Source organism: Pelodiscus sinensis, chromosome 9 (assembly GCF_052426305.1).
Source record: "Pelodiscus sinensis isolate ZL-2025 chromosome 9, ASM5242630v1, whole genome shotgun sequence".
NCBI classification, from domain to species: domain Eukaryota; kingdom Metazoa; phylum Chordata; order Testudines; family Trionychidae; genus Pelodiscus; species Pelodiscus sinensis.
The window spans coordinates 45356143-45383726 of record NC_143060.1 but is presented as its reverse complement, the minus strand read 5'-3'; the positions used below and the strand labels follow the sequence as shown (position 1 = coordinate 45383726).

General features: G+C 40.3%; 1 protein-coding gene and 1 long non-coding RNA gene across 10 annotated transcripts in view; one reads left to right on the top strand and one right to left on the bottom strand.

Moving 5' to 3' along the window:
- LOC102458603 (uncharacterized) overlaps positions 1-27584 on the bottom strand; it is a 155560-nt gene that overhangs the window by 69237 nt on the left and 58739 nt on the right. The window contains exons 1-2 of one of the 2 annotated variants that reach the window (XR_012905975.2): positions 8631-8983; positions 4870-4962 (exon numbers count right to left, since the gene is read on the bottom strand). This is a non-coding gene — a long non-coding RNA (uncharacterized LOC102458603). Of the gene's footprint in view, positions 1-4869; positions 4963-8630; positions 8984-27584 lie in introns of those variants that run through there. The other variant, XR_016350271.1, reaches the window with a different exon arrangement.
- The window catches only part of VAV3 (vav guanine nucleotide exchange factor 3), a 248862-nt gene that overhangs the window by 186280 nt on the left and 34998 nt on the right, over positions 1-27584 (top strand). For 4 of the 8 annotated variants that reach the window (XM_075936644.2, XM_089780555.1, XM_006119791.5 and 1 more), the window contains exons 19-20: positions 380-425; positions 22983-23119. In XM_075936644.2, coding sequence (XP_075792759.2) covers positions 380-425; positions 22983-23119 — 183 coding nt within the window. Of the gene's footprint in view, positions 1-379; positions 426-12230; positions 13476-22982; positions 23120-27584 lie in introns of those variants that run through there. The other 4 variants (XR_016350269.1, XR_016350268.1, XR_012905973.2 and 1 more) reach the window with 2 other exon arrangements.

Here is a 27584-nt window from a genome sequence, read left to right as displayed (position 1 = left end):
CAACATTTACTTAATACAACTTTGAAACATGAATATCCAGAAGAAAAAATGCTGCTTTCCCTTTCTTTTTTAGTTTATCTTTAACAAAGTACTCTACTGTTCCAATTCATCTGATGAAGTGGGTTTTACCTACGAAAGCTAATGATTCTATATATATTGGTTAGTATCAAAGTTGCCATAGGACTACTCATGGTACTACTCGTTGTTTGCCTTTTTCCTCCCCTCTGCTGCTGGCTGATTTGCATATTTCTGGTTCCAGATGAGGTGTGTGTGTGGTTGACTGGTCAGTTTGTAACTCTGTTTGTAACTCTGAGGTTCTCCTGTACTTAGAAATCGAAAGCAGTTTATGCATGCCTTTGACTTGTATTTTTGTATGCAGAAACGAACCAATGGAATTCGAAAAAGCTCCAGACACCCGGACTCAGGTTTGTTTTATACCTTTTATTAATTACTATTTTAATTAAAAAGGCAAAAGAACGCTCCAAGCTACATCAGCATGCTGTCTCGTGATCAGCCTTATACTGCACGCAGTATTGAGAACACTTTGCATATTTTTCGGTTGGGAGCCTACAGTCTTTCAGATCTTAATCAATTTCTTGGCTGTGTTTTCAAAAGTGTGGTCATATGACTGACTGAATGTTTTTAACATGCCTTTTTTTTTTATAAGCAGTGCTTGTTCAGCTTTGTTTGCATACTGAAAAGCCTCTGGGCTTTTAGTTAGCAACTTCTCCACCCTTGTGTACTTTGCTGTTAAAAACAGGTGGCTACTTATACACCCTAGTCTAATCCTGCAAAGTTTTTAGTACAGTACTTTCAACCTGCCTTGGGAGTTATCAATGCCTTGCTGGACTGGACTTAAGCTACACTCCAAAAAAGGAATAAACAGTCTGTAATTTTACATACCCCTTTGTAAAGGCTGTATTTTTTCACTATAGTTTATTACAGAATCGTGGACACTAGCTCTTAAGAAAATTAAGGGGCTAATTATAAACTATGAACTAACTGGGTAAGCATCTCCTCTGGAGACCAATTATTTGTCTGAATAAAATATTCAGTAGTTCTTCTGTATAACACTGAATGTTATGGTAATTATGCTTTTGTCCTTTTGTATGTTTCTTTTTACAGTTCGGAGGTTTGTTACACATATGGTAATAGTTATTCTGAAGAAAATTAAATTATAGATTGTTAAATGTTTCTAAAATGTTTCAGGTAAAATGTTACCTGACAATAGTTTGAGTAGAACTCTAAATGGACTAGCAGCCTCACACCTGGTAAAGAGTTCGCTGAAGAGTAAATGTGGTGGTTAGGTTGCCATCACTGCCCGTGTTCAGCTGCACAGGTTCTAAATGTTATAAGTACTTGAAACAATCCACACCCTTCTTAGTCATGCCTGATTATGAAATGTTTTAAAAGACACAGTTGCTTTGTTGCCTCTAGCCAAAACCTGCTTCACTATGCACTTAGGTCAGACTCTATGCTTCTTACTCAAGAAACTGAAGTGTGTGAGTTCTCATTTAGGTCCTAATTTTTAAACTTTGCTGCCTACTGTTAGTCTCTCAAGTCCCTCTGTAAGTACCTAGCTATAAATAACTGGAGCATTTTCAGCTCCCATTGAAGTCAGTAATTGCTGAGATCCTTTATTCAGGGAGATGGCTGAAACTGTGTTTAGATGCCATTGAAGTCAGTAGGACTTAAGCACATGCTTAAGTGCTTTCCTCAGTCAGGGCCTAAGTTATTAAGGCTCAGATTCTCTGAGTACCTTATCCTGCAGGTGGTCTGTTGAAGTCCATTCAACATTAGTATTGTTAGCAGATTCTGGTCCATAATTGTTTTTGGAAATTTGGGACTTCTGAAAATCATTCTACTATTTCTTTTGGTAATTAAGTTGGTGTCCTCTGGTTGAAAATGTTGGTCTTAAAGATTCATATTTCTGCAGAATTGATTCTGCTATTACATATTTTTTAAATCAGAGCTAAAAAATAAATGAGATACTACATATTGATCACATTTTTCTGCATAAGCAATGTGGCTGTTTTCAGATTAAGTCATAATGGCAATGTCAGCCCCTAACTTATTTATATCTTTCTAGCACGCAGTCGTGGGGGCTCCTGCACTAATATGGTCAAGTTAATTGGTAACTTTGACCTTGACTATCACTTTCAAGAGAAATATCACAGTACTGCTTAAAACAAGGTCTGAAATCCTTGGTATCTTTTGTATTTTCTAAATGTACCTGTTGACTGGTGGCATTTCTGTCAGATAGCAGCTTCTCTCTCTCAGGGCAATGTGCAATCAAGAAAACAACACTTGTACGAGAGAGATCAATTATTTCAGACATACATTACTGCAGTGGCGCTAGTATCTTTTCAAGAACACAGGATCATAAATCTCTGAAAATCCTAGCAGTACTGTGATATTTCTCTTGAAAGTGATAGTCAAGGTCAAAGTTACCAATTAAACTTTAATATACAGGCTTTAAAAATTGCCTAGTCTGGTACGTGTTTGAGAGGTCTGATGCGTTTTGCTCTCCACAGTGTTGTGATTCTGAAGCATTGGCCTTATTTTTTAAAAAAGCTAATATTTGCTATTTTTCACCAGCATGTCCTTGCAATGTCCAAATATTAGTTGGTAACTGCAATAGATTCTCTGCAATCATTACATTTTTGGTAAAGCCTTGGTTTTAGCCTGCTTCTAGTCTGTATCCAGCCATTCTTAAACTAAGAGACATCTCTAGTAAGCCCCAACCTATATCTGTTCCAGGTATATCTGTGGAGTGTAAGGAACAAATTCTGCCCCTGGTTGCTAAGCAAGTCCCAGTATCAAGGATTTAAATCAATTCAAGGGAGGGCACTGTGGGCAGATTATGGCCCTAAGTAGCAATTAGCTGGATTAAAGTAACTCTGCTTCTTTTTTTGACAAAGCTCTTATTTTGGTGAAGAAAGATCCCTGCCCTAGCTGTGGTACCCTATTAGCAATAAATGGGTAGTGTCTGTTTTTCTCTTTAGATATTGCTAGGGGGCTGTGCCCCCTGCTCGCTATGCTTGCCAACTCCTCTCTCTCTGGGAAGAGGCAGCTCCGGCTCTTCCCCGGTGCGCCAGGGAGAGCCAGGCAGAGGTGTGGCAGCCCTGGCCTGCCCCCTATCTCCCTGGCTGCTGGGCCGAGTTTGGCCCAGCCCCAGCTCCCTCCCCCCCCAGCCACCAGGGGAGAGGGTCAAGGCCGGGCCAACCCTAGCTTCCTACCCCTGGTAGTTGGGCAGGGCCGAGGCCACACCAGCCCCGGCTCCACCATGCCCCTCCCCACCAGCCGCACCAGCTCTGGCTCTCTTCCCCAGGTTACTGGGAAGTGGGGGACCAGGCTGAGCCCTTGCCAGGCCCTGCTCTCTTCCCCCAGCTGCTGGGGGGGAGGAGAAGGTCCGGGCTGAGGCCTTTCCAGTCCCAACGGAGTGGGGCGAGGTCAGGTGGGACAACCCCAGCTCCCCTCCAAGCATAGGAGAGGAGAGAGGCCGGGCCGTAGCAGCCCAAGCTCCTTAGGACTGGGGAAAGGGGAAGGGGAAGGCAAGTAGGACATCGCTATGTCATCCCACAGGAACATTTTTTATATATAGAGAGAGAGTTATGATTACATTGGGCAAATTCATTCTAGAGTCAGTTATTCACTTACCATTCTGTTGCATAAGAGGGAAGGATACTAGAGGAGAGATCAGACGGGCAGCAGATAAGGAAGGAGAAGTGGGTAAAAGCTACAAGAACCATCAGAAAGGAAGTGCACCTAGAACTGTGGAAATGGAAAGCCAAAACACACCGTCTACTATTAGATTCTTTACCACGCCCAGGAGCTTCCCCTTATGAGTCCAATTGAGGATGACCTTCAGAGTGGACTACCCACAGCTTTTAAGAAGTGCCAGGTTTAGGACAATCATCCTCCTTATTTTTCTGCAGTTCTCATAACACTTTTGTTGGTGGCTTTACTAGCATGTGCATATCTATGAAGAAGGCAAGAATTTGGTCCAATGTTTTCAATTTTCTTTATAACACAGAAGATTAAATAAAAGTTTGTACCAAAAAGGGATTTAGTCTGTGATTTAGGTTTTCATGAATTTTTGCCTAGAATGGGCAATCTGAAGTGATCATTCTAATTTTTGCATTCTGAAGAGGGACCCTACAAACATTTATGCCTATGCTTTAATTTAAGCACGTGCATTAGCTGACTTAATTGACTGTAGGACTATTGACATGCTTCAAGTTAGACATATGCATGAGGATTTATATGGCTTATTTTGATAAAAATGTGCATTCTGCTGAACATCTGTAATGTCCTCTAAATAGCTTGCTTGCAATACACAATTATTCTATTAGATATAGAAGTAGTAGATTTTAAGTTTCCCAGAAGTCTCCTTTTATTTCCTGAAATAAATAGTACTAAAATATAATATATTCACTGTTTGGTGTTTTTAAAATAGGTTTACCATTAACATTTATGGTGATACAAATATTGGGACTTTAATTTATAAAACTGTAAAAACATTTCATGTCAGTAGGATAAACTTGGCAAAAACAGGAATAGTAAGAGTAAAATCTGTCATCTTCAAATGGTTAGATGTCCTGACTTAATTGTTGCCTGTTGCTAGGCATTGGCTTAGTTGTTGCATGCACTGAAATTGCAGCTAAAGCCACATTCTATTTAACTATCACTTTTTGTTACAAATACTAATTTTCTGCGTATCTGGATGATCCTCTCATCTGCAGGCAAAAATGTGAAAGCCCTTGAATTGCCTGGGTGGTTGCTGCATATAGACTTGTGCCATAAACCCCCAAACACTACACAACCCATTACAGGGAATTAGCTTATTTCAAACAGAATATCACTCACAGTTAGGTGGTCTCATAAGACACTCATAAGCATATCTGTGCCTCTTGGGGAACACAGCGGTCTTCCTCGGGGTACATCAGCTCCTCTGTTTTCCTAGTTTTACAACAGGACACAAAAAAGGCACTAGTGAAGTCAGTACAAACTACCATTTCATACTGATAATTAGATTTGTCTACACTAAATGTAAGCAAAGGTGAAAATAAGCCGATGTGCCCTAGTGTGGCACCCTGGTCAGAGACTGGCTGGCAGGGGAGGCACTCTGGATACTGCCAGCATCCTGGCTTGTGTGGCCATGGTGCACCTGGCTCCAGTTGTGGCGCTTGGGCAGCCAGGCAGTATGGCCCCCACTGATCCAGCCTGCCTTGGGTATCCTGTGGTTGGGCGCCATGGTGGCCACACTCCTGGCTCTGAGTTCCCCACCACACTCCCCAGCCCTGACTCCTGCACCCTCTACACCCATGCCCTGAGACCCTCCTTCCCTGCCTTTACTCAAGCACCCCCAACTCTCTGCCCCAAGCCCCCAGCACTGCATCCCATACTTAAATAGACAGTACTCGTAAGAAATTCCTCACTGTCACCCCTCAATATAAGTACAGTATTTATATTCCAATTGATTTATTAGATGGTAAAAATGAGAATTCAGTTTTGGGGTAACAGGGTGCTGTTACACTATTTTTGTATGATTTTGTAAGAAAGTAGTTTTTAAGGGAGGAGATACTTGGGATAGGCAAAACAAATCAGACTGCTGAAAGAGGTACAGTAGTTTAGCAAGGTTGGGAGCCACTGTCATAGGAACACCAAACATAAGATCTTAGCAAACAGCATCCAACAGCAAATAGCCATAACTGAAGACAAACACCCACTGCAGTCTGTGGCTGGCAAGAAGCAGGTCAGACTTAGATCTGTCAATATTATCTACATGTTGATGACCTCTTGGTTTGATTGTTGCAGCTCATTACAGGTAGGAATGAAGTCATATGCCCTGCAAAAGCTATAACTGGTGCAAAACCCGTTTGGTTATCAACCTAGATCATTGTGAACATGTTATCATCATGCTTTCCACAGAGTATAGAGTCCAGTTCAAGGTCTCTGATATTCAAACCCTGCAAAGCCACACTGAGGAATAAAATAATCAATCTTACTCCTCTGTGCACCCAGCACTTCCCATGCCCAGAAAAAATGGGCAGAAGTAAGTTGGGATTTAGTGGAACATTAGCTTTCTCCATCTTATTGCTGGGGAATGGCTAGCTCAGTAGTTTGAGCACTGGTCTGCTAAACCCAGGGTTGAGAGTTCAGTCCTTGAGGGGGCCATTTAGGGATCTGAGGTAAATCTGTCAGGGATGGTGCTTTGTCCTGCTTTGAGGGCAGGGGGCTGGACTCAATGGCCTCTTAAGGTCCCTTCCAGCTCTATGAGATGGTATATCTGTATATGTTATTACATCTTCCCAACTCTTGCCTGCACAGTTCAGCTGTTGTGGTAGGGTTGTGAGTTGTAGAGCCCTGCAAATCTGAGAGTATCCACATCTGTGCATACAGTTGTGGATATGGATACAAAATGTTACAGACCAGCAATAAAATACAAGTACCTGTAAGCAAAAGGAAACCTGCAAAGAAACTGTGTATAGGAGAGTGACTGTATGTCATAGACTGTATATCATACTTTGAGGGCCTGGGGCATTGCCCCTCCCCCCACCAAAAAAAAATCAGAAATAGCCACACAGGACACAGAGAGGTGCTTGTTTTACAATGTTTTATTATTTAAATATCAAGCAAGCCTAAGGGCAGATTCAGTCTCTGTTGTGCTGATGTAAATAGATAGTAACTCTAGAAGACTTACCCAGTGTTGCTTAGGTCCTTAACTCAATTAATTTTTATTTTTCTTCATTTAAATCATTGCTCTTGAGTGGGGATGTGGATGAGGGGTTCAGTCTGCAGGCTGCCCCGGGGAGAAAAGACTACCCCAGTCCTCTCTCAGCACAGCAGCTTAGGGCCAGGTAAGAAGTGCCTGTCAATAGCCACTGCAGCTCCTGCCCTTCAATGTTGATGACTAATTGGCTCCTGAATGACTGAGGTCTTCATATCACAGCTCTGAAAGGTACCTAGTTCCCTATAATGTAGTCCTGATCTAGGGATATAAAAATGCATTTAAAAATGTAACTACATAACTGCTAAAAATCATAGCGGTTACACGCGCTGTGGTCTCTGCAGTACAAGGCTGAAATACGCTTTATACTACAGAGCGCACAGCAAAGCTGCCTCCCTTGAGTCAGGCTGGCAAGGGCCACTGCTAGCCTCTCTCCCCAGGAGGAGTCTTCAGCCGGTTCACCATGACCCAATGTGTAACCTGTGGAGAGAGGGAGAGGGTGACCAGGTCTTCCATGGCTGGGGGCTGTTTTGGTGGGCCCACAGGGCTGGAGTAGCTCCAGTCCCTACTGGTTAACTGGAACAGGTAAGCCTCACCTGTTAATGGTGAGGCTTACCGGGTAACCTTTTATATCTCTATCCTGAACCTGCACTACATTAATGCAGATTAGGTACTTTTTACAGCACATTAACTGAATGTACACAGGGCAGTTAGAATAGAATGTTAGAATGCTTGACAAATCACACCCCTTTGCCAGCACTGTGAAGTTAAGCCCTTAGAAAGCACTGGAAGTATTCTTCAGGTCTTTACAGTGGTCTTTCAAACTGCAAAAAAAAAAAAAAAAAAAAAAAATGGAGATATGATGTATAGCACCCTAGCATGCTGAACCCATCAGGTGAAATAGTATCTGATGTCTTACCCAATTAAGTATTGAGCTAGATGGCTGTTGAGCTATATAGTGATTTCTCATCTCAGGGATTTATTTCAGTATAGTTATTGGTTTAATGTCACTGCTACATTTGCTGTAGCAAGAATGCTAATAGTAGGGAATCCTTCTCCCCAGAATAATGTATTATGACGGCACAAGAACCAACTTGTCTAATGCCAAGATATTTTTCAGTAACTCGTGTCCCAAGGCAAAAGCAGGAGTGTGGTGTGTTTCAGTCTGGGTTCTTTGTCCTTTATTTGGATAAATGTATTTTAAATAAAAAGTCATGGTATGGTGGGTGTTATTTACCTGAGCACATTGGATATATTTTATTTCAATATATTTGCATGGCTCTCATGTGCCTTGCTGTTATTTACATTTATGTCTATCATAGTCATTTGCAGTTTGCCTGTTGCTTTAGTATCTAAGTAGCGCTCTAGAATGAACAGGAAAACATAGCTATTAGGGTACACCCTTTTCTTTTAATTAAACGTCAGAAGACCCAGATGCCAACATATTTATTTTGTCAAACTCTTTCATTGTTCTCTGGTTAGATTGCAAGGTTAGGCTGTGGAGGGTCGTTAATTTACTCATAACTTCTTGGATGTTCTAGTTGGAACCATTACTTTGCTTCAGTCCACTAACAGGTTTTCCTTTCCTCCCAAGGAACGCAGTGTTCCCCCAAACCCTTCTTTTATGTCCATAAGCAAACTGTATTAACCTAGACTGTTCAGTGCAAACTGTGGTTCTGAAAAGGGAGTTGACACACAGAAGTAGCGAGGGAGAGGGGGGAAGAAATTAAGGTACAAATGGACATATTTGTCTAATCAATGAAAACCATAGAAAATTACTTTTGGCTTACAGAGCAAATGACAATATACTATTCTATAAAATGAAAGTATTCAAATTAAAGAGTTCCTGGGGTTCCTTTGATTCAGTTTTAGACAGACAAGGTGCATGAGCTCATACCTTTTATTGGACCATCTTCTGTTACTAAAACAGACAAGCTTTCGAGCTGACACAGAGCTCTTCTTCAGGCCTGGGAAGTACGTGCAGAGTGTCACAGCTAAATACAAGCAAAAGTCATTAACACATACTTCATGGAACCATTTAAGGTGAAGTTGCCTGTTAACACTTCTGCAGTCACTGCAGTGGGAGGAGCTTAGAAGGATTTTTAAATGACCTGTAACTCCAGAGTCTCTATTCTGCCCTTGGTTTTTAGTAGCTAGCGAAGTTGTGGGTTTAAGATATGAATTTAATAAGTGTTGTCAGCAGGCAAGTAGAAGAGTATGGCATGTCAGTCAAACAGGGACTTGTAAATTTCTCATTAATTTGCAAGGGCAGAATTGCGTTCACCAGTATATTTCCATGTCTGCTTTTAGTTGTCAGAGTTCTATCATTCCCAGAAAGGAAAACAGAGATAATAAGGCAATGAATTATAATAATCATAAAATGTCACTGTAGTACCCAAAAGGAGCACTCGAAGGATTTTTTTGTGATTCATTCATGTAACTAAATCACATTTTAATCACTATTTGAGAGTAATCAGTGTTAAGCATGAAAATGCAGCCCCACAGGAAGTTGGACCACACAATGGATCCTTTATTGACTAATATAAATACCCTGAATTGTTCGTTGTGGACCTCGATTATACTTTATTCCAGGAATATGTATATACTTCTAGAGAAGTTACCAGTTTTACTAGTGTTCCTTGTTTTAGGTAAAGAAGTTCATTAATGGCTATTAGCCAGTATGGGTAAGGAATGGTGTCCCTAGCCTCTGTTTGTCAGAGGGTGGAGATGGATGGCAAGAGAGAGATTGCTTGATCATTACCTGATCATTACCTGTTCAGATACCCTCTGGGGCATCTGGCATTGGCCACCGTCAGCAGACAGGATACTGGGGCTGGATGGACCTTTGGTCTAACCCCGTATGGCTGTTCTTATGTAACACACAAAGAATTTAGAAAACATTGTAAAAATGACTAAGGTATAAATGCTCTCCTGTGGGAGAAGAAATACTATTAGAACTCATTGAGGACAATTTTTCAGAGTTGCTGCTTGTACCCTCCCCCATCAGGGGAAGGCATATTGTGGCCAGATGAGAGGGGAGAAAATTGGTCTTCAAATGCTGGGATACTGCTGAGAAATTAAGATGCTTCTCAATAGAGAGCTTGATCTATACAGGTTCTTGGGCTTCTTGCTACCCATGCTTGTTGCAGTAATATTCCTGCACTGAGTCTACCCACAAAGTTAACAGGTTTTGAGAAAAGCATGCCATACAAGGTAGGTACCTGCTATGTCAAGCGTGGCAAAGGTCCCTCAAACCCATGGATTCCTAGCTGACTGGTGAATGTCACGAGAAGTACCATGATAATTATCAAGGCCTGAAAAATGTACCTGGTACTTATTTAGTGTGTCTCTCTTCCTTTTGTTGGACCTCCTCCCCTTTCCTGGCTGCACTCTTATTTTTGCTATAGTATATTAGGGTGCATCTCTTTCTTCTCTTTTCTGTCTTTCCTTTCACTTTATGTCAGTTCTTTCCCTTACATTGTGTACCCTTTTCCCTCTCTTATCTTTGTCTCTTTTCTTTTTTCTCTTTCCTTTCTTCTCCACAATCTTTGTAAAACTGACACTTTCTCAGTACCATACTTCTCTTTTCTGTATAGACCCATTGTACACACTCTTTAACATCTCCACTCACATGTATTACTTACTTGAAATTGTACAATATACCCCTAATAGCCAGAAGACTATTAGCCAGAGGCTCATATGGAAAGTCGTAGGTACTTTCATGTGCAGGGGCAATGCCCATGTGAGAAATCTGTAATCCTTTTACGTCCTCTCCTCTTGCAAAAGTCTTTGTTAAGGGGATCCATCTTTCATGACAGCTATTGAAAGTAGCTCAGTATTACCAAGTACAAGAAAAATTATAAGTTAGGCCCCTGCAAATACTATTGGAATAAAAATGAGATTTTTAAAAATTATTAATTTTGGTTTTTTATTTGACTTTTGGTTTTTGAGCATTTAGGGTTCACATAGTCAAGTTTGTCTCTGTAACCATAAAGGCTAGTACTTTAGAACAGGTTGAACCTCTGTAGTCTGGCCCCCTCGGGAACTGACCAGTTCCGAAACAGAGAATTTTCTGGACCAAGAAGGTCAATATTGTCTAACAGCATTACCAACACTTCCACTGCTTACTGGGTTGTTAGTGGATATTTTAGGGGTAATTTAGAGCTCCGTAACAGCACAGAAGAGTGAGAACCAGGACTGGTGGCGGTAAACAAACTTTATGGGACCATAGGAAGCTTGGCCAAATCCATTAAAGTGAGCATCCAGCTAACTAACATCATTCCAGATGATGGATGTTTCCAGACCAAAGAGTTCTGGATTAGAGAGGTTCAACCTGTACTTAGAATTTTTCTCCCTCTTTCTTTTTTTTAAATGAAAACTGACATTCTATAATCATCTAACTCCAGGAGTTGGACCTTTAAGAAAAAACACTAAATATTGATACTTTTATGATTAAAATCATGAGAGCTGGCACAACCTCAGGGTTACCTAGATGTGAAGACCTCTGAAGAGCCTCATGGCTGTTGCAAAGGATGTGCATATTTCACCTGCTCTCTTCCTTCTCAGATAAATTTCAGAAACGTGGGGAGTGTATTCACTTCTCTCCCCATTTCCCAGACTCAGGTTTGATGACTTCTCCTCAGTAAATAGCCTCAATGTTTACCTGCGCTGCTGCTCCAGAGCTTTCCCAAACAGGAATAGAGTGAAATTGACCTGTTTCTTGTTGGCAGTAGTCATTAATTTGCATATATGTGAGCATAGATTAATGACCCTTGTATCCCTTCAGGATGGTTCCTTCAGGTTAATGCTGGGGAACATTTGCAGGGAGGTGTGGGAGAGCTGCTGTAGCCCTTGCTCAACTGTGAATAAACGGAAGACTTTGCACTCCAGCTTTGTCATAAGTGCTTAATGTTTTTCTTAATCTTTAACACACAACAGTGAATTAAATAGTAACTTCATTATCTGAAACATTGAGAACACCACCCTGTTATCACTAGTCTGTTGGGTTATTCTTTAACTAGCCATGTAGGGAAGGGAAGAATTTCGAGTTGCCACTAGTAAAGCTGCTTTTGAAAGCTGCTTCCCTAATTGAACCTGATGGCAGAAAATTGTATGAAGTATGATATATCAACAAAGCCTTCATAGGTAGATCACAGCATTCCTTCCAGAATGACAGGTGATCTCACTGGCCTTGGGTTTTCTTGCAAATGTACTTGATCGTTACAGTATAATTTAATAGGACACAGGAGTTACCTTGGATTCACTCCATATGATTTCACCTTTTCATAGCTTTAATACTTGTCCACTCTGGGACTTGTCCATTGCGTTAGCTGAACACTGAGTTAAATGAACAGTTGGTAGCAAGACTAAAAAGGAGAAAGATCCCATAATCTAAAGATTTAAATCCTAAACTGATTCTACACACTGTGTTTTGCATTTGCTACCTGTCTGCTTCTATTGGTGTTAATTTTAATGCATAAAGCCCTACTCTGTCTAGATCCAGAAAAAGAAGAGACATCCAGTTGATGTTGAGATTCCTAGATTTGAACTCTCGGCTACTCAAGGAGAAGAATTTTCTTGACGGAAAGTCCTCTGGCAATAAATGCCTTTGTTGAGCTGCTGGAGTCAGTATGTTGACCTTCAAGGCATGGTTGATGTTCCCTCTGATTTATCCAATGTTTGCTTAAGAGAGGGTAAACTCATAATTTCTATTTTGTTCTCCATAGTGGTTGAATGGTTGACATTGACTTTATCTTGTACATTTTCATTTGTACAGTGATTCGTTATGTCTGTTATCTTAATTTTCTGTTCTCTGAGTGGCTCTTCAGATTTCCATTTATGGGTACTGCACTACCTTGTGGTACCATATGGTAGAACTTCTAGCAGTATAGAGAGCTCATTTGTCCCCTCCTACCTCTTCCCTCAGTATTATGACACACCGAAGGTTTACGTATGAAGAGGGCAGAGCTCCCTCACCACCTCAGTTTCTTCCATGCTTGAATGAATGCGATTCCTCCTTGGAATCAGAGTTTTTTTCTTCTTAAAATAGATAATGCTGGCCCATTTGGTATACAGGTTGACCTGTCTAATACAGAACTCTCTGGTCCAAAAACATCCGTCGTCCGAAATGATTTTAGTAAGCTGCATGGCCACTTCTCGTGGGTGTGGCCAAGTTTCCTGTGGTCCCATAAAGTTTGTTTACAGCCACTCATCCTGCTTCCCAATGTTCTGTGATGTTATTTAGTACTAAATTACCCCTAAATGTCCTCTAGCGGTAAGCAGTGGAAGTGTTGGTAATGATGCTATACAATATTGACCTGTGGTTTGGAAAATTTTCTGTTTCAGAGCCAGTCAGGCCCCAAGGGAGCTGGACTAGAGAGGGCAGAAGCTGCCTGTGTGGGTGATTCACCTTTCACTTCTTTCCTTAAGCTCAAAGTAATTCTCAGATCTGATTCCAGATTTTTACCTAAGGTGGTTTCCACATCAGATTAATAATTTGCTGCATTTCCGCCTAAGATGCACTCTCCTATATGACAGGCTGTCCTTCACAGTTTGGATGTTAGGCCCTTGCCTATTATCTGGAGAGAACTAAGGTTGTTCGTGTATTATATCAAGAACTGGACTGTTTTTTGATGGATTGAATAATGTATTGCTGAATGCTACACGCTGGCAAAATCTGCAGCAATTTGGCCACATTCCATTAGTGCTGTGGTTACTACTCCCCCCCCCCCCCCCCCCCCCCCCCCCCCCCCCCCCCCCCGTTTTAGGCAGATACCATGCACTGAAATTTGCAAATCTGCAGCCTGTTCTTTGGTGGATGCCTTCACTAAGTCCTATGCTCTGAACTTGGCTTCTAGGGTGAAAACTGGATTGGCTAGGCAGTGCTTTCACCCAGGTTGTGTCCAGACTCAAGGGTTTTTTTGAAAAAAAGTAGCCTTTTTTCGAAAAATCTTCACTTGGGTCTAGACTACAGCCGCGTTCTTTCGAAATTAAATCGAAAGAACGCGGCTTTTCTTTCGATGGCGGTAAACCTAATTTCATGAGGAAGAACGCCTTTTTTCGAAAGTGTTCTTTCGAAAAAAGGCGTTCTTGAATGCAAACAGGGCGTTTTCAAAAGAGAGCATCCAGACTGGCTGGGTGCTTTCTTTCGAAAAAGCGGCTTGCTTTTTTGAAAGTACTGGTTGCAGTCTAGACGCTCTTTTTCAAAAGAGGCTTTTTCTAAAGATACTTTCGAAAAAGCCTCTTTCGAAAGAGGCTTGCAGTCAAGACGTAGCCCCACTGTTTAACTAGGACTTTGTTCCTGCCTGTAGGTTGATTTCAACACTGCTTATCCATTTATCCCATCTGTAGTAATATGCAGAACTACTCAAAGAATAAATGATGGCTACTCTAAATGGTTCTGCAAGTGTGCTCTAGTTGACATTACTAGGGAAAGTTTTATCATAAGACACCACTAGACAATGCAGTCTGCATAAGGATAAGTATTCAAACCCATCTTGAAGAACTCTGGTTACAGGTAAGTAGCAGTCTTTTAATATACCCAAAGATTATGCAGTGGATGCAATTCTCATACAATTAAAACAAAATAAAACCTAAAAGTCACAAAATCTATGCAAGATTTCCTTTAGTTGGACTCCCAAAAACATACACAATTTCACTGTATGTATTAGAAACTGAGCTGCTTATTGCAAGCCTAATAATTTTAATGTTTCAAGAGTAATGGACAAGTTCTGATGCAGCCATCGTGATAGAATTGTCATTATTTTGTTTGACTGCTAGATCAGATAATATTTACCATGCGGATATTCTTATACTCAGTGCACATTTTAAAAATTGAACTCCATGCTTCCATTTGAGTGTTTTATAGTCATCGTGCCTGGAAAGAGACTACCCATATGCAAAAACTCTGAATGGAAAAGGCAGGTATAAAATATGCTGTTTTTGTTGGATTTCCCTGAATCTTTTTCTTGCATGTGTTGTTCTATTTAAAAACTACTTGTATGACCAATGCAAATGCATGGCACAAAAGCTACTGCAGCAAGTGTGCACTGAATAGGGATGACCAACTTTAAATTGCAATAAAACTGAAATAAATCCTCTTTGTGTGTGTGTAGCTGTAACTGAAAAAATGTGCTTCAGCCAATGCACTAATGCTTTTTCAGTGCTTCACATAACTTAATTTTAAGCTGTGTGGCGTACAATATTAAGTTACAGTTGCTCCCATGTACATCAGGCAAAATCCATCTAAAGGTGTCATTGTGTGTAAGATAACCGCTATCAAGTTTGTGGTAAAGCGCAGGCATATCAAAATCAGGGTGGAGGCCACAGTAAAAAAGTTGTTGAAGAGGCAGATAATAGAATTAATAACTGAAGCATTCAGAAGCATTACTGAAAAGTCCAGTGTACAAATGAAACCAGTTCAGTTATTTAAAATGTTTTAAATCTTATAAATGTTTTTTAGAATCCAATCCACTTAGGTTTATTCCCACCATTTTCCCACTTGTGTTCTGACTATAACCCTTTCTGAATGGAGCTTGCTAGCCACACAGAAGATGTAAATACATACTGATAAGTAACATAAACTGCCCATTAAATCACTTATTAAAAAGGTAGATGCTATTGTAAAGCATTGCGTGCAAAAGAGAAGAATGTAAACCTTTTCTAATACTTAGCTTTGTAACATGTGCTATACAAACCATCAGTGAATACATCTTCCATACTGTGTAGTGTGTGTATTTGTTGTAAATAAAAGCAAAACTAGCTAGAGAGCTTAGATGCCATAAAATTGCATTTCAAGGTCCTCATTGTGCACAGTATGAGTATTTTAAATATACTTGGATTTAAACTGCATGAGCCCAGTCTGTCATATTCTTCATGTTACACATTTTGGAAACCGCTCATTATCATTATGTTTATCTCCAAATAAATAACCAAATTCCATCCAAGAGCATTCTTTGCCCTGGTGTATCAGGATATTATCTTCAACAATGAGCGTAAGTTTTGGCTGTGTATGAGACCCGTAGTATTGTACACCTCATGATATTCAGCATCTTGTCTTCCACAGTAATATCTTATGGTCATATTCTCGAGGTCCTGTCTGCCAAAATGAGGCTTCTTTCCCCTTTCATCAAACTGTACATATAGGTGAACAGCCCATACTACACAAAATATAGACAGAACCTCTGGAATATCTGCTTAGTAACTCTTCCAGGCTTTGTTCCCACTTTTGTTGCCAAGTTTTACATGATTGATTATTCACAACTCTGTCTGTTCATGCCCTTGTGGCTCATCCTTTAATTGTTCAATTTAAGTTGTGAGTGCCTCAGAGCAAGTACCTGTTTAAACAAAAGTATTTGTTGAGACCTGCACCCATGTTCCACTGCAATGAAAGGCACAATAGTCAACATAACACCTTTTGTTCAGTATCTAATAAACACCATTTTGCGCTTTTATATTCTATAGAACCTCAATAAACCACATTTAATCCACAGATCAAAGATTTAGCAAAGATTTAATAGCAGAAGTTTTAGTGAAGGCTTGCATGTCTAATGCATCATTATTTGTAAAACGATACAATTGTACATTTACCAGTACATTATACATTATTTAAATGTACTTTGCAGTTGTCAAAGTAAATGAACAAAGTGCATGTGTTATGGTATTGTTCTCTTTTTCGTTTGTATGTTTGCATACTTGTTAACTCCCAACAGTTAGTAGTTCCATTGTCAGTTCAAAATACTGAGATTCTTTTAGACATGAACCCTGAAAACCCTTACTTAGACTCATTTAATTCACTTGAAGTAAGAAATGGTTGTTTGAATGTGTGTTTGAAATGAAATATATAGAATTAAATCATTCTTAGTACATGTTAATTGAAAAAGGAAATTGTATGAAAGAACTAATCAGGGAAAAAATCGTTTCTAGTATCTAATATTGTCATCTGTGTCTTCAGTGTTTAGGCTTCTAACCAAGATTCTCAAAAGTAAGTAAGTTATGTTAGATTCCTATGGACCAGATATACAGAAGTGTTCAGTAAATACAGTAGGGACTGCTTCATTCATGCGCCTTCCCCAATAAATAAATAAATCAACAAGCTCCAAAAAATGTTCGCCTGTGATAAGATTTTCTTAATCTGAGAAATTTCAGTTTGGAAGGGAATTATCTTGATGTCATATAAATCTTAAAGTAATGTGTTTGTGCAAAGTGTGCTGATGTAAACTAAAAGCTAAAGTCAGTGCTTGAAATCCCAAATCTTTCTGTGTGTGTTCTGACTTTGACTAAAAAATGGGGTATATTCTTTTCACAGAATATGTTCTTCAGGATAAGGGTACACATTATACTCCATTCTGTAAACTGAAGATACATTCCCAGAAAACCTGTTTAACAATCAAATTTTATAAACACAAGATAGCAAAAAGCATTCTTAAAGTTGTAAAGCTTTTTCACGAATGCTGATCAACCTGTGGTAACAGAGAAAGCATTTCTCCCACACCGTGAACTTTAGTTGCTTGCTGACGGTATTTTTTTCAGAAGATAGCACCCAAAGTGTAGCTGATTCAGTAAATAGTAACCAGTAATGGTAGCAGAAAATCAGTCAGAAGTCCCAAGAAAACTGAAGTAAATTAAAGATGAATCAGAATGTCACTGGGAATATATTTAGGATTGCAAAGAATTTGAATGTCTGTAGTTGATTTATCTATGCTGGGAGATGGAACTTTAAAAACTTGTATTTGTATGGAAGTGGAGAGAAGAGAAATGTACATATTTTTCAATTAGATTTTGGAGCTAAGTTGTTGTTTTGTCAGATGAGAGGGGGAATGGGGTGATGCAGTTTACCCCTCTCTTCCCACATCCCACGTCTGTCTAAATGCCTCCATGAGTGGAACTTTAACCACTTAATGGAGGAGAGCAGGAAATGAATGTTAAATGTGTAAGAAGCCAGACTTACCAAATTTGCAGAAAGGAACCATAATGAATATAAGGCAGGGGTGGGCAATAATTTTTAATGGGGTGCTGTTCCAAGAATGTGGTAAGTGGTTGAGGTCCACACTCTTCCATTATATTAATGGAGGAGGTACAGAAGTCTGGGATGGAGATTGGGTGCAGAAGGGAACTTGGGGTTAGGGATTGGGGTGTGGGATCTGGGAGGGGAGTGTGTCCGGGGGTAGGGGTGTAGGGGTTTTGGCTGTGAGATGGGGTTGGGGTGCAGGGTCTGGGAGGGATATGGGTGCAGGAGAGGATTCTGGCCTGGGGGAGGGGTGTACAAGGAGGGGATTCAGGGTTGTAATCTGGGGCAGGAGTGCACAAATGGGTGCACGGATTTGAGATAGCAAATTGGTGTGCAGGGTCTGGGAGTGGGTTACGACCTGAGGAGGGGTGTAGGAGGGGATATAGTGTCTGGAAAGATGTATGGGGCAGAAGCAGGGGTGCAGAAGGTTTGGGTTACATGGAGTAGGGGGTCAAATCAGCTTTATTTGAGATAGAGAAAGCGAAGTACATTCTTCTGCACAATTCATCCATTTGCGGCCATGCATTACTATATGTGTCCATGCACCTCAATCATTCTCTCCACACCTAATTGAGATATAGCTGAGCTTCTGAGGGATGAGCCTTTATAAAAGGAAGAAAATGTGGACATTTTTTGAGTAATTTCCATGATTTCTGTTAGTCTTCCATCTCTGGAAAAATATAATCTTTTCTTCTATATATTAAAATTATGGTGCATATAGAAACTGTTCATAGCATGAATAATGCATACATCCTACAAATTCACTGCTTTTACATGTGTAATCAGTACAAGCTCTCTCTTGTACTGTTTGGATTTGCAGGGATAATCAGAGAACGTGGTCTCAGTGACTCAGGCAGTCCCATCACTGTGGGAGGGTTTGTTTAGTTTAGAAAAGAGAAGATTGAGGGGGGACATGATAGCAGTTTTCAGGTATCTAAAAGGGTGTCATGAGAAGCAGGGAGGAAAATTGATCATCTTGGCCTCTGAGGATAGAAGAAGAAGCAATGGGCTTAAACTGCAGCAAGAGAGGTTTAGGTTGGACATTAGGAAAAAGTTCCTAACTGTCAGGGTGGTCAAACACTGGAATAATTTGCACAGAGAGGTTGTGGAATCTCCATCTCTCGAGATATATAAGAGCAGGTTAGATAAATGTCTATCAGGGATGGTCTAGGCAGTATTTGGTCCTGCCATGAGGGCAGGGGACTGGACTCAATGACCTCTCAAAGTCCCTTCCATTCCTAGTATTCTATGATTCTAACACAGGAGAGACTTTGACCTCCTTTTAAAGCTCTGTTTTAGATTGTTATGGTAGGTCTGGCTCTTGAGCATGAAAGTCACTTTGTAGACCTCATGAAAGCATCTTTTTGTGGAGTAGGTATTTTTATATTCTCCAGTCTGGTGTGGTGTAGGGTATGCAGTGTACCAGGCAAAATAACTTTCATAGCTGGTTATTGTATTTTCAGTTTTCCAAATTGTAAATTTATATCTCCCCTGTATCTGTCTTGTGTTAAATATATTATGTATTTAAACTTACAGCAACAAGTAAAAAGCACATTACTTTGTATTGAACCTTCTGTTTTACTTTATTCTACGGAAAAATGCTTTTTCTTTATATTTTGTTTTAAAATCCCAATATTTACAGGACTGGAGGCTTTCTTTACAATTATTCTCTTGTAGTTGCAAAGCAAATTTCAGAAGTTAAATTAACGTGAAGCATTTATAAGAACAGAAAAATGTTCACTATTTATATATGCAAATATGGCAAGTAGGCTTGAGGGTTTAGTCATGTGACATGTTGAGTTTCCACAGTGGCCATTGAAATTTTCAAGTGGATGATGAGAGTGCTCAGTGCCTGTGACACTTGGAGTCCTTAATCCATGCATGGTCCATGGTGTGTTAGCCACTTCTTTTAACAAACTTCAGTTTTGGCACCAAAAATTAATGGGAGACTAAAATGCCGCAGAGTTTTGTTTCAGTAATAATTAATGAAATGATATGACTCAAGAATAAGAGCCTGAGACAAAGGTGATAGAGCCCAGTAGGATTCATTCCAGTGACTGCATTGGGTTATAGATCAGCCCCTCGGAAGTTAAGTCCCACAGTCTCATGTTAACAACTTCTGCTACTGCCAGTGTCCTTCAGATCCTGTCCCCTTTGGGAATATTCATAGGCCCATATTCATAGGCTCCAGCAGCTCTGCCCAGGACTCCCCACTTCTTAGGCTTTGTTCCCTCTAATGCTGGGCCCATGGGGATCTCTGCCTCCCATTCAGGAAATATTGGAGCCCCTTCTTTTGCCCTGGCCTTTATTCCTCCATACCTGATTCTTCCCTTTGACATGGATGGGCTTCTGTCATTATGAGGCCAGCACAGTGGGCTGAAGCTCCTTCCTGGAGCTGTCTGTCTGACCCAGCCTATCTTGGAATTTAAGTGGTTGCAAGTGAAAACAGACCGATCAAAGTAAGTTTCTAAATTAAAATGAAAAGCACACGCATATCTAGTTCTAATTCACTGAGAAACTTATTGCAAGCAGATTCTTATCCTAAAGAGCAGTTCTTATTTCAGGCATAATATTCAAGTTAGAGACAAACTCTTTTACTCTGACTTGGGTCTCCAGCCCTCTTTGTGAACATTTGGAGCAGTGGTGGGCAATCTATGACCCGCTTATAAAACAAAGGCTCATGAAGTGAGGTAGATGCTGATTGCACACCATATTGTGAGAGCCATATGCTCCCTCTGCACCAAAACAAAGTGCTGCTATATTTCAGTTGGGGACATCCTGCAAATTCAAGGTATGCAAGCACAGTTAGCAAAACTACTCTGTTCTGGGAGACCATTGTGGTTACGACAGCCTTTCCGCCCCCAAGATGAAGAAGGACCGCTCAAGAGGCCCACTCAATAACCTAAGTTGGCCCTCATTGTTTTGGAGAGTGCCTGGCTGTTTCCCAGGCCTGCTGAGGATAAACAGCTGATAGCTTCCCATTGCTTAAATAGACTCTCCCCCAGGGTGGGAATCTTTTGTTTTACATTCTCTTTCTATGGAAAAATACCAGGTTACACAATAGATCCCAGTATCAGGTGATATGGTCACATGTTTTCCTAGGACCTTCTGGACTGAAAGGGCAATCAAGGGTGTTTACAAGTTGACAAGTTGATTACCAAGTTGCTAGGCTTCCTGCCGGCACTGGTATTGACTCTCGTTAGCACATTTAAAACTATAAACAGACTCACATATTTCTGACTTCACATACAAGAATGATACATACACCAAAATAAGATATACAGCTCCAGCAGATTGCGACATTAAAATTGACTTATGTATGTCTTTTGTCTGTATACTGCATGATACTGTGTTTACCGAGAATGATATAAAAAATGAGCATAGCACCTGTTACACAGAATAATCATGGATCTCAAGATGTAACTGTAAATGGGGAATCATCATTAAATGGGTGTGTTTCTGATAGGTTTTTGCAGGGATCTGTTCCTGGACCTAAGCTATTCAACATTTTTATCAATGACATAGAAGAAAACATAAACTCATCATTGTGAATTTTGGGGAAAGGTAAATAATGAGGTGGACAGGACATTATTACAAAGCAATATGTGGATTGCTTGGTAAACTGTGTGCAAATACATAATGTTTTAATGCCGCAAAGTGTAAATTATACATCCAGGAACAAAGAATACAGGCCATATATACTCCATGAGATACTCTGTCCTGGGAAGCAGCAACACTGAAAACGACTTGGAGATCCTGGTGGATAATCAGCTAAACATGAGCTTTCTGTGTGGCATGGTTACTGAAGGGCTAATTTGATCTTTTGATGCATAAATAGGGGATTCACAAGAAGGAGAAGTACGTTTATATGACCTCTGTTTTTGAAATCCCTACAACAATGGCTGGAATACTGTGTCTGTTTCTGGTGTCCACACTTCAAAAAGGATCTTGAAAAATTGGAGACAGCTCAGAGAAGAGGCCAAGAATGATTAAAGGATTGGAAATATGCCCTTACAGTGATAGATCCAAAGACCTCAATCTGTGTACCTTAATAAGAAGGTTAAGGGCCGAATTGGTTACAGTTTAAAAGTACCTATGCGGGAAAGAAATATTTAGTTAAAGCGCTCTTCAATCTAACAGATAAAGGTGTAACATAATCCAGTGCCTGACAGTTAACGCTAGACACATTTTAGTAGCTTGTATGTCAGGATATGGCATTCTCACCTTTGAATAGGACTACAGTTTAGCTGTCCACTTTCAGTCTATATTGGCACAATAAGGCCAAAATTCTACAGCAAGTTCTAATTTTTAAAGTGAAGTATTAAAATATACATCCAATAATACTTAAGAAAAATGAGATTTAAAAAAAAAAACCAATTTGCATCAGAAGCATGGAATGATTGTTACTCTATTTCTCGAAGAGTATGTCTATAATGCAGCGCTATTTCGGGATACTTCTGGTATCCCAAAATAACTATTCTGTGTCTTGACAGCATGCCCGTTATTTTGAAATATCTTTCGAAATAACGGGTGCACTACTCCGATGTTCCTGTAAACCACGTTTCACAAAGAGTAAGGGACATTTCAGAATAGTGGTTTATTTTGAAATAAGCTCAAAATAAGCTACTCAATTTGTGTAGCTCAATTTTGTGCAGGTTATTTCAAGCTAAGCGTGCAGTGTAGATGCACCCTTAGTTTTACTGATGCCATTTTTGGAACATTGATTCAAGCCTGGAAAGTTTCTGTATATTAGTGTCTCAACTATCACTTCATCTCATCATCACATTTTTCTTTTGAATTACAAAGACACCTTAAGACATAAACCTTGTATAAGACCAGTCTTATATATACACAGAAAAGAATGAGCCTCCTTAGTGATTAAATCAATTAATGCCCCAAGAGGAAATAGAGTTGATGGGGAAAATTATTCTTTTCCATTGAACTGCATGTGTTGTGCTTTTTCGAAGTAAGCAGTAGCCTAAAGAGAGACAAAAAAATACAGTGAGCTGAGAGAAATTTCTCATATAATTTTACTCATTTAGATATCAAGTCAGAAGCTGGTGAAATGTGCTTTTACTTCCACCACCAACTGCTCCTTAAACCATGGTGGTAGTTTCCTTAATCTTCTAACATTGATACATTATCTTTAGTATTTTATTTTATTGTAATTTATGTTATGCTCGTTGGAATTTCATACATTGCCATGTCATTAACCAGCTACCTATATTCAATTTTTGGCAGGTTTACCAAAAATGCAAGTTGTTAGAAACTACAATGGAGTACCACAGCCAAATCCACATGATGGCCCGCCCTTACACATCCAGACTGGGGACACTATTGAACTCCTCAAAGGTGATGCACACAGCAGGTTTTGGCAGGTATGGGATTAGCAATGGCCACATTCCATTACTTGAGAGAGCAAACTATTACTGATTAATTGCTGCTATACTCTGTAACAAAGGATTTTAGTTTTTGGGTGCTACCAGTGCTTATCCTTTAATCCACAGCTATTGTATCTAGAGGATTGATCAAGAGTTGTCCCAATACATTTTTAAATGAGGTCCTGGGTATGAATCGTTTTACTTAAACAGTTAAAGATGATGAAAGTTCATTGCACGTAAGCAGCCAAAGAACACTGTGTGTTTTGAAGTCACGAGTCCTCTCAGACAATAGAACTAAAGAGCATGTGAGCCAGATAAAAATTTTAACTTGAATGAAAATAGCAGATTTATTTGGAGGGAAAAAATAGCTATGAAAGATTAAGACAGATTATTTGTTTGGGAGAGCCTAAGTCAAATAATTGCCATTTCATTTTTTAGGAAAACTATAATATATTGATTGGATAAAAGAGTTGTTTCCATGGCAACTCAATGTCACATAATTCTAGTTGCTACTTCTGTTACATGCCAAATACAAATTGAAACTACTTCAGCTTTCACATTTTGCTGTAAAGATAGGCATAAGAATTTTAATTTTTTCAATTATATTTTCTTGTTTGTTTTTAATTTGTCAAAATGTGGGTTTTGTGTGAGTGTGCACAAAATGGAAAATTTGAAAATTAATACCATTTGAGGAAAACCTGATGGTAAAGTAAATGAAATAAATGCAAGGGCAGTTGAAAGTTAGAGCTGTTCCTGTGTTTTGTTATTGAGACTTTGTCTCTGAGAATGCAAACGATATATTGATAACCTTTTTTAGCCTTTGGACATATTTTATTTTTGTAAATTACTTTTATTCACAACGGGGAGCTTTCCCCTAGCAGTCTAGAACCCCCAGCCCCTGTGCATGGCAAAGGCTGCAGCAGTCAGCCAGTTAATAAGCCAGCCCAGAGGCAAGGCAGGCTGCCTCAGCTAAACAGTCAATAGCCTGGCCTGTAACACAGGGCAAAGGCTGCAATCAATAAACAGTTAGAGGCCCAGCCCTAGGGCAGGACAAGGGCTTTACCCAGGGCAAGTCAACCAGTTCACAACCTGTAAGCACAGGTAAGTAGTCTGTCGTCTTGTTCAAGAGGGGTTCAGGCACCTTGCCTGTGGCTGCCAGCCACAGGAGGGGAGACTGCCACCCAGTCAAGGAGTGGAAGGGGGACGCGGGCCCTCCCTACACCATCGCGCTCCAGCCCAGGACTCTAATAGCATCAGGTAGTCAGCTGCTAGGTCAGCAGGAATCCAGTTCCAAAACTCACTGACCTGCTATGTCAGGGACAGCGGGAGTCCACACCACAGCCCGCTGACCCTTGGCCAGGCCAAAGTTCACTCCAATTCTCCCCTTTGCACCCCGTACCTGGTTCCGTGGCAGGTCCTCCAGGCTACATGGGTTGGGATTCTATGGCCACATAAGCAGTCCCGCTTGGTAGTCCTCCAGCAGTGGGACTGGCGGCCCAGGCCAGTTGTTCACTTCCTCCGGCTCTGGCTCCAGCTTCAGCTCTGGTTCCTCAGCGGGTAGGGCTAGGGAGGCTTTGGGCTCCCTGACTTCCTTGGCCTGCACTGGCCCTTCAGGCAGCCCTTTTATATCCCTGGGCCCACCCCCTGTCTCCTTCCCAGGTGCCTCATTTATGTCAGGTGCTGCCCACCACAGCTCAGGGAGGGCCGTTTCCCCCTTGGAGTCAGAGGGTGTCCACACCAACCTGCTATAACCTTGTTCTACAAGGAATAAGGGCTTCTCCAAAAGAGGAGGCTTTTCTGCCATTTGGCCCCGTCTAGACAGGGCCAAATGGTGGAAAAGCCTCTTTTGGAAAAAGCTATGCAAATTGCAGAGCGCATTTTGCGTAGCTATTTCCGAAAAAAACCTATAGTGTAGACCTTTTTAGCCATGATCAGTTTATAATGAATATTAAGAAGTAACCCCACAACATAAGTGTGTATTAAAATCGTGGAGGTTTATTCAAGAAACATTTTGGAATAGTTTATTTGTGACCTGAAAACCATTGTGGATACTATAGATGCATAAAATGATCATAACCTCAGATGTTAGTAATAAATAAATGTTTGTATGCATGCTTATGTGCAATTTGTTTTTATTCTTTACCGCCTACCTAGAAAAAAGCATAAACTAAATACTCTGGTTTCAGCTTCACTACTAACTTAAACCCAACCAAATACATTTTGATAAATATTGAGAAAATCTTCCCAAGTGAAATATTTGTATGCTTGATCTCTGTCCTTAGCACATTTTTATTCTCATGTTAAGATTGTATACACGATTGTATACATATTGGGTTCCTTCTCTTTTTACTTACTTTCATAAGCAGAATAAGCATAAATTGTCCTGGATGATAGCAAAATTCTGGATGATGATAGGTCATTGCTTGACCTTTCCTAGTGAGTAAAGAAGGTCCCAGCACTTGTACTCTCTCAACTGAACCTTTGAAAGCAAATTCCTATGTAACCAGGGAATATAAATTGCTTTTATATGAAATCTTGAAAATGTATGTGTATAGAAAGGAGGAAGTGGTTGATGCCACAATAGTTTAGTTCACCACCTCCATCTGAAGACCAGTTGCAAGTGAAAAGTGAGGTGAGGTGGCCTTATGCAGGTCTGCTGACATCTGAGGCTGGAGTCCCGGACCCTTTAAATCACCAATTGAGCCCTAGGCGGCATGCTCCGTCTGGCATTAAGGGCTGGCTCGGCGGGAGGGGAAGAGCGGTGCGATCTGGGCAGAGCTGAAGACTGTTGCCCTAGCCCTGCCCCTCTTAGCAGTGGTGCTACCCCTTCCTGGAGCTTGGAGCCAGCCCCACCAGTTAGCAGGACTGATTATCTTTGTTCATTCAAAGTCCAGGACTGGGAATATCCACAGTGCTTGCCTGTGTGTGGCTTGCACAGGTACTATCGATCCTTCACTTTTATATATGGTAAAATCATTCACACAGTTAATTAAATAGGAAGGGGGGAGGTGAAAGAGAAAATGTTATGTTTTAACTGGCAATATCAGACCCTTATTTGGAACATTACTAGTGAATACAGCTGTAATAGTGTACCTTTCAAGTAGAATCTCATTTTTATGATTGATGTGGGTTTTTTCCTCTTCTTTTGAATTTGTTCAGTGCAAATTGATACTTACTTAACCTGGGGATAAGTTTTCAGGGGTGACAGTATGTATCATATAAGCTTGTGATGTAATGCTGGTTTTACAGGTTTCCATTGCAATTATACACTGTCCTCAGGGCAATCATGTTTTCCATGTATGCCAAAAGCATACAGATGTGTGCTATACTAGTCTCTTCCACTGTGCAAAACACTTCTTTGATATAGATTTATACCTGTAGCAGTTCATTGCTATTAGATAATCCCTGGCTAATGCCACTGTTGTTGATGGTCTCTTTATATTTTCAGTGCTGCTCCCCAAGAGCAGTAATGCTTCTGTGAAAATTTGTTCTTGGATGAAAAATGAAATCTTTGCCTTTTTGAAGGGCAACTTTCTATGTTGCAGTACTAGGTAGAACTCACCAGGGACTAAGGTACAATGCTTTTATAGGAGGTCACTGCAAAAAGAAGGGAGAATAGACAGAGACGTGCTGGCTTGAGATATTTAGTAACAAAATAGTCTATAAATATCCAAGATAACATCATTGTTCACTTAGAAAAAAATTCTAGATTTGGAGAATTATATATGAATATACGTGCACTTTACTTAACGGGGAAATATGCATGTGGTATCTCTGAAGAATAGTAAGTTACTATGTCTATTCAGTAAATTTCCTCATAAATTCTTGCATTTCGAAGAAGGTAACTGAGGATCTTGCCTTGAAATTGAACTGAAAGAAATTTTGTAGCAAACCTTATCTAAAGTAGCTTTGCAAACTACTTTTGTCCTGGTACATGAGTTTTGTTGTCATCTATTTCATGTATGTTACTAGGGCTCATCCTGGATATATCTAAGGAGATTGGTTGTGATGTCACATGAAGAGATGTGTCAATTTTTTTCCCAAGCTCTGGCCCCATTTGTTGCCAGAAGTTCCGAAAATCTGTGCGTCCCTGTAACGTATAGTGATAGCGTGATCCTCCTTGGTGCCAGCTGAAGAGTTGATGGGTAAACATTATAAGGTGCAACTTTGTAGTATGTGTAAGTTCATAAGTGTGGACAATATTATTTTAGTCTTTTTGACTAAATGTGTTTGGTTGGCAGAACTATTAGGCTGAGTTTTGGAGGGGTAGCCATGTTCATCTGTAAGTAAAAAACCTTAAAAACGATGAATAGTCCTCCAGTACCTTAGGGTATGTCTACACTACCCCACTAGTTCGACCTAGCGGGGGTAATGTAGTCATCCGCAGTTGCAAATGAAGCCCGGGATTTGAATTTCCCGGGCTTCATTTGCATGAAGCCGGCCGGCGCCATTTTTAAATGCC